This window comes from Styela clava, chromosome 14 (genome assembly GCF_964204865.1).
Source record: "Styela clava chromosome 14, kaStyClav1.hap1.2, whole genome shotgun sequence".
Lineage (NCBI taxonomy): Eukaryota > Metazoa > Chordata > Ascidiacea > Stolidobranchia > Styelidae > Styela > Styela clava.
The window spans coordinates 16,757,822-16,778,008 of record NC_135263.1 but is presented as its reverse complement, the minus strand read 5'-3'; the positions used below and the strand labels follow the sequence as shown (position 1 = coordinate 16,778,008).

At 33.6% G+C, this 20,187-nt stretch overlaps 2 protein-coding genes across 2 annotated transcripts; one reads left to right on the top strand and one right to left on the bottom strand.

The window, feature by feature from the left end:
• Nucleotides 1-1,965: 1,965 nt before the first annotated feature.
• Nucleotides 1,966-6,182, bottom strand: LOC120341430 (uncharacterized). Its single transcript, XM_039409936.2, has 6 exons — nt 6,093-6,182; nt 4,970-5,275; nt 4,669-4,803; nt 4,448-4,597; nt 3,910-4,130; nt 1,966-2,708 (listed from the first exon to the last, which is right to left on the bottom strand). Exons 1-6 carry the CDS (start codon nt 6,169-6,171, stop codon nt 2,496-2,498), a joined length of 1,104 nt encoding a protein of 367 aa, XP_039265870.2. The 5' UTR covers nt 6,172-6,182; the 3' UTR covers nt 1,966-2,495.
• Nucleotides 6,183-9,259: 3,077 nt separating this feature from the next.
• On the top strand, nt 9,260-17,260 carry LOC120340879 (E3 ubiquitin-protein ligase TRIM71-like). The gene is made up of 8 exons (XM_039409264.2): nt 9,260-9,387; nt 10,211-10,632; nt 11,258-11,383; nt 11,724-11,836; nt 12,706-12,880; nt 13,516-13,639; nt 15,177-15,511; nt 15,978-17,260. Exons 2-8 carry the CDS (start codon nt 10,216-10,218, stop codon nt 16,959-16,961), a joined length of 2,274 nt encoding a protein of 757 aa, XP_039265198.2. The 5' UTR covers nt 9,260-9,387; nt 10,211-10,215; the 3' UTR covers nt 16,962-17,260.
• Nucleotides 17,261-20,187: the final 2,927 nt, after the last annotated feature.

The following is a 20,187-nucleotide window of genomic DNA, read 5'->3' as shown; positions in this document are numbered from 1 at the left end:
CCCAGTCATGATATAAAATCTACATGTGTAAATCTCGAAAAAAATTTAAAAGACCATCCAAGTATTATAAGATTTGCGGTAGAGATGCAACAGCAGGCTTCTCAAAGCAAACGTTGATTACTTGACTAACATGTATATATGCAATCTTGTTTTTCCACAATAAAAGTCTAATTTTGAGAAACCTATTAAATATGGTTCGCCATCCCTGATGTAGTAGGACAAATACGTCATCAGTTATAGACATTAAATTGTAATGAAAATTGTCTTCACAAAAGTCCTGGAGACACTATGGGTGGCAACTTCCACTGTTGGAATTTTTCATATTTGGTGAAACTATCTTTGGCATCGCTCCAAAATTTCCTTACCAACTATTTACTAAATTATCTTGCTCTAATCCATAATATCTCATAATTGGGAATCTGCAACGAATTACCTCATCTGAAGGTTGGCACTGAACACTTCGCAATATGCACATGAAACTGAAAACATGTCTGGCTAACTGGCATGATTTTCAGGACGTGGAACAATGCAAACTGATACAACTTTTGCAGGCAGGAAAGTGGGGAACGGTTACTGCGAATTGCCGCATCCTTTTTACCATTTATTGGCAAGCGTTCACGCGGAAAGGAAGTTGGTATATATCCAAAATACTCAGTAACAAACAAAGCGACCATTGAACGATTACTCGATACAGGATATGATATGGGCGCCAATTAAACACAATATCATGATATGAGACGGGTAATATGATGGCAACTGATTTCTCCAAATTTTGACCCGAAAAGGATATTCGTGCACCATCTCTCCTGGCGTTGAAGTTCAATAGTCGAATGTCAAATATAATTTATCTTTTTGATCCTGTTCAAATTGATTGATATAATTGAATACAATTAATTTGAATAATTCAATACATATTTTCATTAATTAATGCAAATAACGTGAAGTAAACATCAATTTCAAGTAGGCCGCTAGATATTGTAGTGTTGAATCTTGTATTGAATATCCTTGTATTCCAGATAAATATTAATTTCAAGAAATAAATATACTCCTGAACATATTAATGGCTGATAATCCGTTATAAAATAGCAATTAGTATTTGACCATACTTTTATTTTTAACGTTCGACTTTCTCCCAATCTGTCTTGTTACCTTTTTGCCAGCAAATATTCCACCATATCTCTAATTTCGTGCTGGATTCTGACTTTAACACTATATTATGTTTTAATTATAAAACATATACAACAGCAACAACAGAGAATGACCTCATATATCGGAGATTCCAAATAAAGTGGGTCAACGAAATTTTCAGGAAATCATGCTATGCAACTATGAACGGGAGTCGCTACAGAGTTGAAGAAGGCGTACGTATTAGACGCGGAAATTCAAGTCGATGCCGATGAGTAAGATCATGAATTGCGACCCTTTGCGTAATCTGTAAACGGCCAGAGAGTTAAAAATAGAGATGGCTAAAAGGCTTTTATTTTAATGTTCTGCTTCGCAGAGGGCTTTTTCCACTTACATAATCAGAAACCCTAAATTGTTGGCGAAATTGCGACATAATGCAAATTCACAGAGTTTGATTTTTCGTTGTTTAGCCCTATATTTAGAAAAGATTTTAAACACGTGAATGCGAAATTAATATAAATTGAAATAAGTCATCGTAAAAGATGTTTATGTGAAGCTCCCTAATAAAAGTATATCAACGTTAATTTTTAAGATTTTTCATATTTTTATGGGACGTTTCCCCACAAGGCTCTGTCAAGTCATTGGTACTCGAGGAGCAAATACGACCCGAATCTTGCAAATCAATGAAATAGTATGTTAGGCACTGCAGATAGATGCCATTTATAATATTGATTCAGTCAATGCTATTTTCACAATTTTCTTGTTCTTCGTAAAATTACAATACGGCAATTAATAACATCAAATATATATATTAAATATAGATATTATTAGTTGCCAACATTCAACTCTTCCAAAGTGCAAGATGCCGTGAATATTCAAAAAAAAATACAGTATACGACTAAATAAAATTCAAACATCGAACCGTTTAAAGCTTAGAATTAGCATAAAAGCCAATTGTTACATAAAATTACAATTGGTTATTGCTGGAGACAGTCGCTACATACCCATGGAACCTGCATTTTCATTCTGCTACCATTGTATATTGATTAAACTGTATTTTATCGTTTAGTAATATATGTAAAACGTGAGTAGTATTTAAAACCAAGGAAAATTTGGCACAAAATTTATTCAAAGCATAAAGCATACGTTTTATCAAATAAATTTTTGTGCTATGACCCAAAAATAATAAAACAATTTAGTTTTTAACGTTTCAGAATAAAATTAAAAAGACATTAATATTGGATCACAATATACCACACATTCAACCAAATACTATTTGTTTTAAAATCATAAACATATGCGTCCTCTTCTAGATTACATGACAATTGAACACATCACATTGATATGTGAATTCATGACAATTTGTCTTTCTAATGAACGTTCAACTCGCAGAGATATTTCGCCATGAAGTCTGGGCGCGCGTTTGTAAAATATTGCTCTGATGAACTGTCACCACTACTTAACGTGAAAAGAAGTATTGTGTATCCAGCATCCCGTTTTGGGTATCCCGAATGCCATAAATTTGAATTGGAAGTGATGGAGGATGATGCTTTCGTCCCGTTGTAATAGAAAACTTCATTTGTCTAAATTTAAAAAGTAATATTGGTGTCAATTGTACTAATACAAGTAAATTCTTCACAAATATTATTAGGACAGTAAATTTGAACAGCTCTATTATTAATACATGCCGGGTTTATTGACATTTACAACTACACAATTCAGTTTTTTTGTAGACAAAGTACTACGTAAACGAATATATGCGATAATAGGAAACAAAATGGGCTGTAGTGGGGTAACGTAGTGGTCGGTGGTGACGATGATCAGTTATGGATGTCAGCGAAGGTGAGTTGATAAGGTTTAGGACCAACCCAAGAGGCAAATAAATTACAAATTCAATTCTAACATGCAAGCAATGACAAGATAGAATTAGGAAGTGTCAACTAAATTCTATCGCATAAGTAGATAGCAAACACAACACGCAATAGGGACAATAACATAACCACTGTCCAAACGACGAAATCCAATTTGAATATATTATAAACACTAACAGCCGATTAGCAGCGGGACAAAAATCAAACGGAGCATAAGAAAAAATACAAACATAGTGACTTGGGGAGATGAGTTTACTTGCGGTTGGTCGGAAACGGTGCAAAGGGGCCGGCCTCATTGTCTCGAATAACTTTGGGTCAAACTATACATGAAATAAATCATGAAATTCTGAACATATCTGCTCGTAACTAATTGCATTTCTAACAATTTGCAATCGTGTTCACACGTTCTAGAATACTTCAGAGATTAATCAGACGGCGGGCTACGTCAATCCTGAAAGCTACCTATTTGAGATGTGCTAATCTGGTCCAATACCTTTACCATTTTGACTCAATATGATCTAAATTGATGAATGGATTGAACTGGAAAACATGGTTCGCAGTTGGATTTGAATACAGTTGGCGGCTGTTTAACCATTCTTTAATACTATAGGCTTGATATATCGTCAGTATAAGCGAACAAAATAATAACCCATACGGCACACATAAATCTATTCCTTAAATGTAGATATATAAGTGATTTGTCTAGTCTAGTGTCTTGTTTGGAGAGAAAGAGGTCATTGTTCATGACAATGTAAAGAAATCCTATCTAAAACCATCAAAACACAAAACAACAATTCCATATTGTCAAGTGTAATTCCTATCTTTTTACCTTATAAAAATATGATATATATTCGTCTTTTTCTATATAGCTTATATAGTTTAAGCGTCCCCTGTTATAGAATTGCGTACTTACTTTTGGATCATATGTCATTCCCAGGAATAAGTTCGTAACTTTCGTTTTCGAAACGATATTATAACTACGGACATACTTCATAAAATCTGTCCAATGTTTTTCATTGTATAAATTGGCAAGGTGACCACCAATCTCCTTACATTCAAGTTGTGATGTTTTGTAATCTACTTCGGTACTTTCAAAAAGGGTGAAGCATTTATTGTCGAAGTAGAAACAACGTTCTGTAGAGAATGTGATAATTTTAAACACCAGTTGTATTACTTACAAATGTCCAATATATTCAGCTACGTATTGAAATTGTTGGAAAGTATACAATTAATTTGTTATTATAATATTTTTTGCAACGTTGCAACCTATAATTTGTGTATATTTTACATCAATGCATTTTTCGTGTTCCATATATTTCCATTTTAACCTCAGCTTTTGTAAAAGTAAGTTTGCAGGTTTCAACAAATTCTTAATGACAGCAAGCATTTCACAGTTGTTAAATCAATTGATTTGAATCAAATAGAAAAAAGTAGTCAGCGCAAAAACTCACGACTGCAGTTACGTCCAGGATCATTGATATTTAAATCATCGTATCCCTTATAACATTGACATGTGTAAGAACCGTAGGTGTTAGTACATGTTGCATTCGCAGAACAATTATTTACAGAAACGTCGTTTGAAAAAGAGCATTCATCAAAATCTGTAAAAAGATGTTTTAATGTAAATTGACAGCAAAAGTGATGTTGTGATAAACCCAGAAGTTGAATTCACCCCGCAGTCGGTAGCTCCCACAAATTTTGTCTCCAATTTTATCACAATATTCTTGAAAGGCAATCTGCATTTGTCGTACACATTGCTCATGGCTTTCACAACGCGAATCCGCAGAAAGAACAAATTGTTTCAAATCTGAAACAAAAAGAAAATATATTTCAAAATATACCATGGACCCTCTCCCAAAAACTCCCGCTTCTCGTCATGCTTATCGGAAGAATCATTTTCAATATTCATATTTTGCGGGTCATGTCAGAATATTGACAGACAATTTTTTTTATTATATGAATAGTTTTTGTACCTATTTTATCTGTTGCTACTGAAAGCAATGAATTTGGTTCGACGGTGATCTTTTTGATATCATCCCAAGTTTTAGCCGATTCCTGCGATAAAGTAGTTGACGTAGCCTGAGAAACAGTTACTTCTTGAGTTCCAATCCACGTGTTAGAGGTTTGTACGACTTTATCCATTTTGATGATGGCTTCGCTATCAGTAAACTGCTTACTAGTTGTTGATGGAAAACTTGAAGTAGCGAATGACTTGCTTTCGTTTTGAAGACTAATGGTTGTTACTGTTTTCAGAGGTTCATCGCTTATGCGGTCCGTATCTAATGACAAACATTGGAATTTAATTATCCATTGCCCATTTTCACATACGACATTGTTTGTGTATTATACCAAGGAGTGTTGTTGCTATATTATAAGTGCAAGGTCAAAAATATTTCCACATTGAATTACAAAGTTTAGGTAAAACGAATCTGACTGACAAGCGATGAAAGGAAAGAAAGAGGGTAGTGGTCACCGCGGCGAGTAATTGAATGCTTACTTCGTAATTTCCCAAAACGACTTAAAAGTGAAGCGATTCGTTTTTCGTCATTACAGCGCGGGTTATGTTCGGAATTGAATCTGTCGAATATTGACTACGAACTAAGTGTATCTCGTGGGAAGATTATTATGTCTAAGTATAATCTACCATCTACAAAGTGCTATTTTTTAAGAGCCAAGCAGAATACATGATAATGAACTTAGAAGGCGATAAAAATTCCGTGTTGGCACTCTTTTCAAATTTTCGTTTGTTCGAATATAAACGTGCTCATCATTAGTAACAAAAGTATGACGGCGTATATATTAGCCTCTCTTTTGAAATTGTCAGTTTTATCTAATCCTCTCTTACGTCATGATCACTAGCTTCATTTGACAATAATAATATTGTCAAGTTTATTGTGAATAATAATAATAAATGTACATTCTTCAGGAAATCTACCATACGTCAATGACATTTAGTCAATCGTTCCGTTTCGTACCAGATAAATTCACGCAAGAACAAGGCTTAATAAGAATAAATTGAGAATGAATGAGAATGAATCCCAAAAGTAATTTGATATATACGTTTTACTGAAAAAAAAAAACGCCTTGAGTACTCACCCAACACTCTTGATCCAAGTACTGTCCATTTTGTTGATGTTAAATATAATGTGGCAAACATAATAATGTAAAAAATCATGGTAAATATATTCTGAAAACCAATATGTATGAATACACTTTTTATTTGAGATAAATGCTGGTTTTAAACGGTGGATCAATGTGGCGTAAACAAATTTGCCTATTTCGATTTCGTCGATACTGCATGTGATTAAAAGAACGTAAGCAATGTTCTGCATAGAATCTCCTTTATCCAAGCATAATTAAATAGGAATGTTGCATATTATATTTATAAATGCTTGATTATGTTTCCTGGATTACTATGCCGAAAACACAGTAAATTTGAATAAGACAAATACAGTAAATACAAAAAAAATTCTTGGTAATTATTAATCTTGATTAGCCTTTTGTATCACGAGTTACCATAAGGAACATTTAAAGCTTCAATATCAATATCGGGAATCGATACCAAAATTGAAATGAACAAAATTGGCTAAAACTCCTCATTTTTTTTTATTCATAAAGTTGGATTTTATTCAATACGCGGTAGTCTAGTTTTAAGCAGAACTGTTTCCAATACTGAGCATATCGTGTAACTATCGTGAATCTAGCATGTCATGGTCGAAACATTTACTAATTGCAATAATCATGATATACGAATTTACAAGCTCATTACTGTTATGAAAATTTGTTTAATTAGTTAAACATTAGTTTCTATTCCTTTAACACCTTATATCAAATAAACACTACAAACTGATTTCTATTCACAATTAAAACTGAAATTACTGTGTACTATAATTTTTTACTTAGTAAACAATTTAGTAATGACCAGGAATTGCGTGAGAACTATTTTAGAGCGAGAGCGAGTTCTTCTTTGTTTGTCTCTCAAGCGCACTCATTGCTTAGCAAAATTATTCATTTGTTTCGTTGTAATCCAATCAAAGTCGATATACGGTATTTGCATTTAATTCTAAAATATCTTACTTTAAATATTTGTTGTTCAACTCTATACGGCCAACTGATAATCTTCATGGAATGAAATTAGGTATTTATTTCTAAACTACTACAAATACTAACTAGCAACAAATTTGCTCTATTTAATGCTATGATAATCCTATTGTTGCGACAACTAGGCGCAGGTCGTGTGACCCCGTGACGCTTGCCACGTTTTGGCTTTTGTGTCAAGAAAATTAGAACACTGGACCTCGGACTCTCGGACATCACGCACCTCAACCAACCAAGTTAAGTTATTTTACCGTTTTATCTATCTTATATTATACTGTTTTATCGTTGATGATTTTAATACAACATACAACAAGGATTTTATACGTCATTAGAAACTTCGAGGCGGACACCAAAGGAAGCACAGTCTCGGCACGCGGAGTTCAGGGAACAATGAGAGCAACAGCAACAATCCTATACTATACAATTCTAACCTGAGTACCATAAGCGTTGGGATGAACTTGATTGCCGAAGTAAACATGGTGATTAATTCAGATATCAAGAACTCATGTTTTGCTTTATATGATATCCACAAGTTCTCTCAATTTTCTTTGTTTAAAAAGATATTTATCACGTTGACTACGACCGCATCACTCATATTATTCTCATTCATTCATATCGTCGTTATTTTCTTTCAAAAACCAACTAAACACACATGGACCACATAGGCGCAAAATTTGCTAGTAATATTGGGTTTGAACTTTATCGCACTTGTTAAATGCAAATCTTGCATGTAATGCAATGCGAGGAAGCGACGAAAGGCACACAATAAACAACTGGCTAACTAACCCAATACGCGACATGGACCGGTAACAGGACGAAAGGCCGTGATTCGCCATATATCTTATCGGACTATATGTAAATCCTTTTTCATATCATATTGTCAATTAAATGAGATCGGGAGTTGAAACAAAAGAATAATTCAAATTTGTTGAAAGTGTATTTTCTTGAGGTTTAGATAATTCATACTCAGAAAATTTCATATAACACTGCCATAAGAAATTGGCTGGACTGGCTTGCAATCTAAGGTACATGAACACATACATACATAAAACTTCAAAGTCTGCTCCAATTTCGCCTAAATCAATTCAATGAAACTGCATTTGGCTACTTATATATGTGTCTCAACTTTAACCTTTACTTCTTTTCATTCGATTTTTATTTTCTAATCGTATTTCTTTCTAAGTTTAATGGTTTCATGGAACTTTCATTACATGTTAATTTCTAGTATATAATGATATATCTCGAATAATCGATATTAGTAGGCCAATTTGAATTCATATGGTGTTGCCATTAATAACAGAAATTTTTAAACTACAAAAAAATACAATCTGTTAAATTAGAACCTTGGGTATCGCTGGCAATGGACCTTTATACGACCTTTGACCCCCTGGAAATTCTTCCTATACTTTACCATTGTAAAATTTTAGGTGATTATTTTAAGAATAGTTTTGCGAGCTGGTGCCTGTAAAAAGGGGTATTTGTTTCAAACCATCATTCTGATTCGTAGCATTCAGTATCGGTAAAGAATTTTGGCCTAGTCCATCGTAAATATATACTACTAGTCTATCACAGCTATTTCTACACTAATTTTCAATTACTGCAATTAAACTGAAACTTCTAGGAAGACAAAGTGATTATTAAATTATATGATTTATATTCAAATGTCCAAAACACAACTGAAAACGAACGAATAGAATACAAAAATGCGAAAACGAGGCATTGTTCACTTACGATCACGCTTGAAAATCTGTCTGAGTGAGAAAAGTGTCTGAGCGGATGCATTGTTACGTCACTTTTAGCATCTTGCTGATTGGCCAATGTCACGAAGTAAACAAGGAAGTCGTTGCTTGGGGAAACATCCATAGCTGTAAATATCATTTTCTCACAATTTGTGAACTTTTCCTTTTTTACTGTTGAAAAAAATATATTTGAAATTTATCCGATCTTTTTAATGAGATATTAAAAATAGGAGTCTAAATCAGAAGCTTGGGTGTCGTTGATCGATAATCATTTTTGGTTTCCCACGGCTTCCATTTTAAAGTAAAATTGCATGATTATCTCTTTTTTGAATACTGTATATAATTGTTTTTACTGATTGAAAAAACTTGACTTGAATTCTACCATCGTAACGGCTGAAATGCTACGAACTCCGTACACCACAATAATGTGTGTTTCAGAATTAGACGATTTTCATGGCGGCGGGCTCTGCTCGTTTCTTTTCTACTGTCAGTTGGTTTAACTGCCCTAATGGGCCACGGGTGACAATTTTTTAGATGTTGCGCATGTGAAGCGGGTAAGTGTAGATATACAACCTAGGTTGCCAATAAATGTGTTTTGTAACTCGGGCCACTCTGTCTGTAACAATTAGCCTCGGTACGGTACCTACCAAAGTACGGTACGGTACCGGTACCGGTAGGTCCCTTGGCTGCTTGGTTAAACTAAAGCCTGAAAGCTGTAAAGCGTTTTCTTTTTGCAGTCCTGTTCTTCAGTTTTTTATTCTGTCAATAGTGCAGGTCTGGCAGTCTGGAGATGTAATATATTCGTTTCCATATTTTAGATCTGTCTATTGTGCGCGGCAGTGTGGCTCAACGGGCTACCAGTAAGCGTTAGGAATACGCTCGCCACCGCACCTCTAATTACTCTGCGTGGCTTCGCAGGTTCGAATCCCATGCAGGGATGGTTATGTGCGAGAGGATTGCTGGACTCCTCGCCGTCGTTGGGTGGTTCACGTAACCGCTGGTTGGTTACGACTTCCTCCACCACCAAGTCCATGCTTCCGAAAACAAACAATATAACTAATCCCATACCCGACTTGGAATGGTAACCGGACGAGAGGCCGTGGTTCGCCATATGGATAAGCCGTCTTATCGGCTTTCCTCTCCACCGGGATAAATATGTAAATCCTATCCTATTATATACACGCATAGCAGACTTCTCATAATTCTTTAATCAATATATTATTAAATGAGCTGTTTTGTCTCATAAATGAGCTATGCCATTATGCTGCTGTTATATATTATATCCTATATCAGTATATCGCAATAGTTGAAACTTATTTCCTAAAATATGCATTGAAAAAATTAATAAACTAAAAATTAATTCAACTGTATTTTTAGATTTCATGGCAGGTGCTTTCAATTTGGGCCATAACAGGAGAACGTTATCAAGTGATTCTGGAATACAGTTCTTCTCTGATAGCTCCCTGTCTGCCATTTCTAGTGCAACCAGTCCAACCACCAACTTGTCGTCATTTTCGCCGACACCCCAACTAATTGGACCAGTAAAACACAATGGACAACTTCAAATTCCTGATCCTAAATCGTCAGCAACATTGCTCGAAGGAATTTTACAAAATCTTTCTATTCCAGAGGACTCCTCTAGACCGTCAGAAATTGTAAATAGACATTCATGCCATTGTGATGATGGAGTTACTGCTACCTCATATTGTTCTTATTGTAATGATTATTTATGTGCAAAATGTGTTTCTGCGCACAATAGAGTGAAGCTGACAAGGGATCATCCCATTGAAAGCATTAAGGTAAAAAAGTCATTTGCATTATCGTATGTCAATATACCGTATGTTTTTTATGTCAAAATTTTATAACTCGCTATAAAGTCAGGAAGCATCAATAGTTTATATTAAGATCAAATATTTTTGTACAATGTTAGTCAAATATTTTACTCCGATCAATGCTCTGTACGAGCAGCCACTGATATGTAAAGGGCTATCCTTTTTTAGAAGTACCCGTTTGTTCGGTTACGCATTTTCTACACAATTACGGTATACCCCATGTGAGGTGGTGAAAATGGGATTTCAACGTGAGATGTGCAACCTTCGACACAGTCAAGTCGAGCGCTTAAACCGCTAGGCCACTTGAAATTTTGATTTCAGGCAGCTTCACTATTCCTTTAATGATTACTGACTATTTTGAATACACCATTGCCACATGTTTGTAGTCACAAATAGTATTGTCATATTGATCTAAAGATAACAAACGAGACATTAGGATGATTTCTATAGGTCTCCTGTGACTGTCCATAATATTGGTTCTTTAACTCTGAGTGGTGCGGCGCGCGTTACCTTGCTCCAAGCAAATACTTTAGAAATAAATTATTTATCTGCACAATTTTTAACAATAAACATCAAATTGTTTCTTGATCAGAATCCAGATATTGACACTTCAAGTGATTTTTCTAACTACCTCACATTCAATACAAGATCATCACAACAAACATGCAATGAACATAATGGTGGAATTCTTCAGTTATATTGCGAACTGTGTGCAACGGTAAATCTATTAATAAAATTAAATTTATTGAAGTTTGTATATTTTTGTAAGAATGATTTATATGCTGACTGTTTTCACTTTGGTCTTTTGTGTATAACACTGACTGGCCATAATACAGTTTTTCATTGATTCTGAGAAAGCAATACTAATATTTTCGAACATTTCTTATCTAAAGTTTAAGTTATCAAACTGTATAATATATCTATATTGTTTGAATTTTTTATTAATTCACATTGTGGTTTACGGATGGGACATGCAATTGTTTATTGGGACGGCCAAATCATAAAAATATGCTGACACTGCTATTTTGTTAAACATGTCAAATGTAAATACTTTTCAGGCAATATGCAACAAATGTGCTATTTTAAATCACAGTGGACATAATATTCAATATTTACAACAAGTTATGGAAGGCAGTAAAACTGCATTGCTCTCACTGATATCCCAGTCAAGGTATTGTCCTACTTTTTATGTTTAAATTACTGCAATACTCGGGCCTAACAGTTTGGGATAGAGGTGATTTATATGGACTTGGTATTAATGTAGTAACATGTAATGCCTAAAACCGAATTACTATTTCAAATACATTCTGAAATAATGTGTTAATATATTCTAAAATGTGTCATTTTTAACAAATAATTTTATACAAACCAATATATTATGCTAAATATTATAAGTGTAATTATTTTGAAAAATTGTGAAATTGAACAGTCTACATTCACATACATTTTTATACTGAATTTGGAAATGTGAAAATATTAAGATAAACAGTAATTTGATTTGGCTATCCAGTGATACCTCGATAGCCAAACATTATTCGTTCAAGATTGGTGTTCGACTACCGATTTTTTCAATTACTGAAACTTTTTTTGCTATAAGAAACAATAGTAAATATTTCACTACACTCTTACGTATTCCAAAATACCCAGGCAGGTACCTCAAGCGAGTAGCTAAACAACGATAGTTATAATGAAGACAAGCAGCAACTTTTCCATTTTTTCAATTATATAAGACGCTGTCACTCCCTGCGCAACATTAGCTCTTTTTACTTATTTCCTTACTCTTTAAAAACCTGAAAATGGTAGATTCGAATTCAGAATTTTTGTAAGAAATATATATATAATTATATATTTGATATTTCATATTCAAAAATAATAATTCCTAATGTATTCGAAATAGTGAATTATTCGGTATTGGTCATCTTTGGACATACATGGTATATGATTTTTGCTACAGAATAATTTGAAGGATCTAGTCTAATAGATAATTGAAATAATAGATTCATGTTAATAAAGGCTCGGGTATTTTATTTTTTATTGCAGGGCTAAAACTGACTTGTATGAAAAACTTTCAAAAGATGTTCTTGCAACGATAAAAAATTTAGAGATGCAAACTGGTGCAATCTGTGTTGATATTAAAACAGTATTTCATAATTTAATGTCGCTGTTAGGACAGAGAGAACAGGAACTCATAAACAACGTTCACAAAGTTCAACAGGTAACCTAGCGATAATACTCTACATTGAACAATAAAGGTATTTGAATAATTAAGATTTTAATAATTAGATTAAGATTTTTCATAATTAGCTAGGCAAGAGGGAAATTGATATGGTCTAGTTAGTTATATATATGGCAGGCCATGATTTCTCATAAGGACAGCCAGCCCTTGGCGGGTATGGGTCATGGATGGAGAAGAGATAAATAAATAGTTATTCTCCTAGATATGCTCATCCATGGAATTTGAATAATCTAAGGCAGTTGTTCCTAAACTTTTGAGTGTGCCACAAAACATCAATCCATTCCCTGAAAAATTGCCTCTCTCTGCTCGTGTTCAGAACTTGAATATGATCAAATCTGTGAAAACTAAAGTTGAGAGATATCAGATAAGTACAGCTGACTATATTGGACATTCAGCTGTGTTATGATCATTTACATGCATAAAATAAGTTCTCAGGTGTTGCGTTGATTAAATTTTCAAATATTATATAACTTTTCCTTGTTATAATTCCTATTAAATATTGCTTCTGATTTGTATTACAGAAAGTAAATGTGTAATGAGATTGAAAAGTTCGGGAAATGTTGTGTAATGTTTCGCCTAAAACATACTTCCTAATCTGGATTTTTTTTTTCTAGGTCAAATTTCATGCATTAAACAGACAATATGAAGAAATAAATGAACGTTCAACAAAACTTGTAAAGTTAACTGATGAAATCAAGAATAATTTTGAGTTTTCAAATGATATCGATATATTAAAAGGTAATAATGAGTTACTGACATTTTTTGCGAATAACATTTGCTTTGACAGAATTGCATATTTATATAACATGAGAACAGGTTCATGGTAATTTGCCTAATTTTACCAAAAAATAAACATGTGTTATTGCTTTTTTTCATATTAATTTTGAAGTTTATTTGTAGTTCTAGGAATATGTTGTTATTATTAACTTAACTAGGAAAAAGGAATGCTATTTATGTGGTTTATTGAGTAATAAGTACTTATGTATATCTGTGCTTCTGGGCTGGCAGACGAATGCTTGCAATTAGGGATGGGCCGGGATTCGGATCCGGATTCGAGTCGAATCCAGGCATTTTTTGGACTCTGATTCGATTTCGAGTCCACGTCGTTTTTACAGAGTTTATAATCAATTCTGTTTTTACTAATTTACGCCTATGTTTGTACTTTTACCCCTATAAATCTCACTACATACCTTAACTAGTTGAAATTCAAGGTTAGATATGTAACAATATCACTCGTGTGTATTATGAACACTCCTAATAAAAACGACGACAAAAATATCCAAATAATATAACGCAAGTTAAAAACTATTGATAGCTTATAACAAGGATGCGCCATTCGCCTTCAAACTATCTATCCTTTTTGGTATACATGTGGTACACAATAAAATATGTGTTAGCGCAGTATTTTTGAGTTTTCGATTCGCGTAAATAAATATGAAACATGCGCAGGATCAACCCAAGAGGAAATCCCATCAATACCTCTTTTAAATCAAGTTTATTACATACAATCTTGTCTCTAAAAAGAAAGCAATGGAAAGCATGGAGCGTTTTGGAACGTTTATATGAACTACTAAAATGCAAGCATTGTATTGACGACGAGTGGCATCTCTCTACCATTTGCGCACGCGACATAGTAAATTTAGGGCTAGAAATATCTGGAATTCTGGGAAAGCATTCACAGCCAAGGCGCACATTGACCCACGTTTACGTTTGTATTATGACCGCCAAAAATGAAGAAAAATGTATTTTTAAATTGATTCAACAGCTATTTGCGGAACCATTAGGCAAACAATATGAGCTACGACGTATGTTTGTGAGCGCGCGATGCTGTAGTATGGTCAAAAACAAGTTTTTCTACTTTCACATTGTGACGTCACGGACTCGGAGGATTCGAGTCCTTGACCTATTACTCGGATTCGTCGAATCTCTGTAATGCCGGACTCGTCCCATCCCTACTTGCAATGCAGGAATAGAGAATAAGGATCAGCAACGTCTATTCTGTTTAATGTGACGTGGCATAGTGGTTGAAGCAATAAACTTATGATGGGTATCAGCGTATCGCATGTTAAAATCAGAGGTTTAAATCACTGATGTCGACTGCCTCACCCAGGGTATAATAATGCTTGAGAAGAGGCTTGTTTAGAGCGAAATATATATACTGTGAATATGTCATTTGAAGATGAAAAAATGACTCAGGACAGGAGTCTTGCTTAACACTGACACGAATGTATTTCTGTTAAATTTTGAACTAATTATTTGTTGATTTTTCTTTCAGCTAAAAATACTCTCATGAGAGAGTTAGTTGTCACTGAACAACAGTTATCTAAAATTACCTCACCTTATGAAGACGAATCTGTAGCCTTTCTACCTCCTGATCCTAATATAAAGACAACTCTGGGAAAACTTGGAAAAATATCCTGTGAAGCATCTGCCACTTTTTCTGCAATCTCCAAAAGTTCGTTCAAGGGTGCTGTCTGCAACCAAATGGCCTATTTGACAGTTGCAATTAATAATCATCTCAGGGAACCATGCAACTCTACAAACTTACTACATTTCAATGTGACTGATCCTAACGGCAATTCAGTACATCACGAAGTGATTGAAAATAATGTGAGTGTAATTGTTTTTTCAAATTAATATATACAGGGCGGCTCGAAAAAGGAATCCCTTATTTTTTGTACTAAAATGAAGAAATTGATTTATCACTTGAATTTCAGTTGAGAGAAAGCAGAAGTTTTGAAGGCAAATCATTCTAAATAATTGTTTTTTTTTCTTCTTTTATTTAAGAAAACTATATCTCACACACAGATTTTCAGCCAAGCTCTGATAAAATATAAAATATGACAAAACTATATACTCTGAGTAATGAAATTGCCATGTATTGTTAGTTGTATAATGATAGGTTACTTCTGTTATAATTTAAACTTTTCAGACTGAGAGGATATCATCATGATTTTAGATAAGTCCTATGCCCCGGTCATATAGTTTCTAGTTGGTGAAATACTTGAACTAGCATGATAGACCTTTATTAGGGTTAATACACAAATACTAAATAGATTTTATTTAAATTGTTTAGAATGGAACATGTAGCCTTAAATTTTGTCCTGCTCAAGAAGGAATTCATAAAATATCATGTTCAATTCGTGGGAAGGATATACTAGAGAGTCCTTTGAATATTCCTGTCCAAACAGCAAGACCTCACATTTCATCTGGCAGTTCACCTCGATTTTTCTTCGGTGGGACTGGAGAAAAAGATGGTCAACTTTGTAGGCCTTGGGGAATAGCATGCGATCCAGCTGGAAATTTCATTGTTGCTGATAGAAGTAACAATAGAATCCAGATATTTTCATCCAAAGGTGAATATATTCGTAAGTTCGGAGCATCCGGTTCGTACCCTGGACAGTTTAACCGTCCAGCAGGCTTGTCCGTAGATGTGCATAATCGTATTGTTATTGCTGATAAAGATAATCACCGCATTCAGCTATTTACCCTCGAAGGGGAGTTTTTGTTCTCATTTGGTGAAAGAGGATCGAAAAGTGGACAGTTCTATTATCCTTGGGATATTGCTACCAATTCTAACGGCGTTATTGCTGTCACTGATACACGCAATCACCGAATTCAAATATTCAATCCATATGGAAAATTCATTGGAAAATACGGCTTCGAAGGAGTTTTATGGAAACATTTTGATTCTCCGAGAGGAATAGCATTCACGAATGGAGACGCAAGTCTGATTGTAACCGACTTCAATAATCATCGGTTAGTGATTGTACAGTCGGATCTGCAATCGGCAAGGTTCCTCGGATCAGAAGGCTCTCAGCCGTCACAATTTTTGAGACCTCAAGGTGTCGCCATTGATGATCGTGGAAACTACGTTGTGGCTGATTCCAGAAACAACCGTTTACAGATATTTTCTCCGACTGGCACTATCATCGCAATACTCGGAGGAGTTTTAGGAAGCGGATCTGAAGAGATGGATCGACCTTCAGGGATTGCTGTTGCTCCTGATGGTGGTATTGCAGTTGTTGACTTCGGAAATAACAGAATTCTTGTATACTGACTACAAAAGACTAAAAATTCAGATGACTTATGTCCTTTATCGACCAATAAAAATGCAATGCTCTTTTTATTCATGATATCAAATATATACCTCACTATGCCATGTGATGGCATGTAAAAATATCCTCAAATAGTTCCTGCTTAATTCAAAAAATTGACCTCCATTTTTAAATTTCAAATTTTTGTACAAACAATTGTACACCTTCAAACCGGCAGGTTTAAAATTTAACGATTTTGTTGCGCATGGCGCAGTATAGTTGGCATGCGAAGCTGTTCCGTATATTAAATCTAGAAATTATTGTTTCTACCTCAGTTCCCTCATATAAATTTATATATTTTTCGACATATTTCAGGAAAAGTTCCAATGACAATTTTTATGTTTTTCTTATCTATCCTTATAACCTTGCAAGGTATATAAAATAAGTTGTCTCAGCAAGGCATTAATGTTTTATTTCCTTTTATAAACGGTATGTAGTAGATTTTTGGTCAGACATGTACTGAAGTATCTATTTTTAAATTATTTTTTATTTTATATAGTTCACACAATAATTAATTAGATTGGATAAGGGCCAGGGTTGGGATGAAAACCTGAATTCTCCAATCGGGAGTAGTTGTTGCGGGATGGCCTAGTTGTTAAAGCATTAAAATTACTATGTTGGCATTGTGACACATCTTTGGTTCGACACACACCTGCCACCTAACTCGGGGTATTATAACTTGAATGGCAATTTCTAACCGGAAATGTCCCGATCCTTCCAATCAATAGTATCCCATTACATAATGTTAGATATCAGTTCGAAGTGAACGGCGTCATACAAAAAATGACTCACTGGGAAAAGCTATATAACTCAGTTTCTGCCCAATTTATCAAGTTCAGTTCAACTGCTATTTGTATGACTCGAGTCTCAGATTCTTCAGCAAGATAATTAAAAGTAACCAGACCAGTCAATTTATGTTTCATGATATGATAAAATCATCTTTGATTCATTCCATGTTTTGTCAATATGATCTCAATTCTGAATATCTGACTCAAGTCTTTGAAAATGTGGCTCAAAGTTCCAACCCTGTTTTTGACACCATAATGACCTCTTTCATTTCAAAATTAATATTAAGTTATAGTATTTCTGTTTACTGATATTTGGCATTTTATTCCCATTTATATTATTATCATTATAGTTTAAGCAGATAATGATCACTTTTAATATTCCAATAATCAGAATTTTTTTTTGCAAAATAGCTTATTTCAAGTTATAGATTATGCTGATTCAAATGTAAAATTTGGCTTTTTGATTCACAATGTAACATCCCGCCCGTCAACCTGAAGCATTTTTTGTTGAATATATCTAAAAGTGAAACTTCTATTCAGGTTTTTGCTTCATTGACATATACCTGCTTATTTATATTTTTGCTGTTTGGAGTTTTTGTTCGATTCCATATTTTAACAAAGCTTGTTATAGAGCTGATACTCACCAATATCTATTTTTATATTTGTTAAACTAAATATTCAATTTAATTCTAGTAGCTGAATTAAATATGATAATCTCAATGATAATCGGAATATTTTTTCAGCAGTTCACCCTTTTGATTTTGTATGAATCTCCAGACAATAATCCAGGGGGAAATACTGAAAAGGTCCTAATTGAGCATATTTTTTAAAATGTTTATTTTCAATTTCAAATATTATAAATGGAATTAATTTGTGGTAACTTTGTGTTACACGCCTAGTTTTATTACATGCAATACCAGAAAATTTTTCAGAAAAAATGGTTTGGATTAAATTTTTGAATAAATTTTTCTGAATTTTGTTAATTTAAGTTTTTGTTTAAACTAAATTCTATGGGTACCTGCATATTTATTTTACTCATTAGACAGTAGTTTGATCCCATTACCCATAACTAAAAAATTTTGTAGATTTTATTAATTTTCTTTAAGTTGTATTCATAATACTCATTTGTATATAATTTGTGGTCTCAGGTTTAAAAATGTTAGCTGTATTAGAATTTGCTTTGCTTCATTCTTTTTTTAAAAAAATGTTACCGTAATTTTAGTTTCTAAAATATTTTATGCCTCAATTCCATTTTAAAAATGTAAACTTGATATCTCCATTCTCCAGTATATATATCTGTTGAAAATTGATTATTAAATAATTCAATTTTTGGGCATGGTGTCCCAGTTTATTGTATAATTTAAACAACTAAAAAAAAGGTTATGTTATGTATACATATTGCATGGCACCTCAAACAGTACTCAGATGAAAAAAATTTCCCTTTTTCATTCTGCATTGGAAACTGGAAACGGTGGTGAAATTTAAATTGTCCTTTTCCGAATACATCGATATGAATATTTTTAAACCAAGGTTATTTGATGCGATTATGGAAAATATTCATTACTTTGTTGCGACTTTTTTTTATCAGTTTGACTGATGCTATATTAAATTTTTTGGACATCTTTGCTTGTTTTAATAAACAAATTCTTATTTTTTTACCTGTTAACAGAATTTCGACCCTAATTATTGTTGATTTTACCATATTAACTGATATATTTGGTGGAAAAAAATGTTTTTGGAATCCACACCTGTTTTTTTCTCTCATGCCATGCAACACATTCTTGGTTCAATTGTATTTAGAAATTATTTGTATAAAATGATATTGAAAATGCTCATGATTGATTGTACATTATTATTATTTGCTTCAATTAGAGAGTGAGTGGCTTGATTTGCTTTCATTATTTGGTTTATATAGGGCCAGACATGAATGATTGATGGATCATACTTTAAACGTTGAAATTATCAATCTCACATGCTTGAACCATATGTAAATTATATTTTTGTATATAGGGCAATTTAATTTCTATCAGTAGGGTTTGATCTAAGAAAAAACGGACCTCCTGAAGTATGCGCACCAAGATGGCGCACAACCTGAACTCCGGTTAAGGTTCAGGTTGTGCGACATCTTGGCGCGCATACTTCAGGAGTACCGAAAAAACTCAGGAAATAAGACCTTGTTATTACAAATGAAGAGTTAAAAGTCCTAAGCAATTAGAATATAAAGCCTCGTATTTCAAAAAACATATTTTATGCAGTTATGCAGTTCATTCAACTGATGACAATTTCCAAAATTGGCTATAAATTGTGGGAATCTGAAAGGAATTTTCCTTTACAACCTTGGATCTTCGTTTGTTACATTTTTGCTATTGGTCTTTTATTCTCGCTTAGTACTATTAAGCTA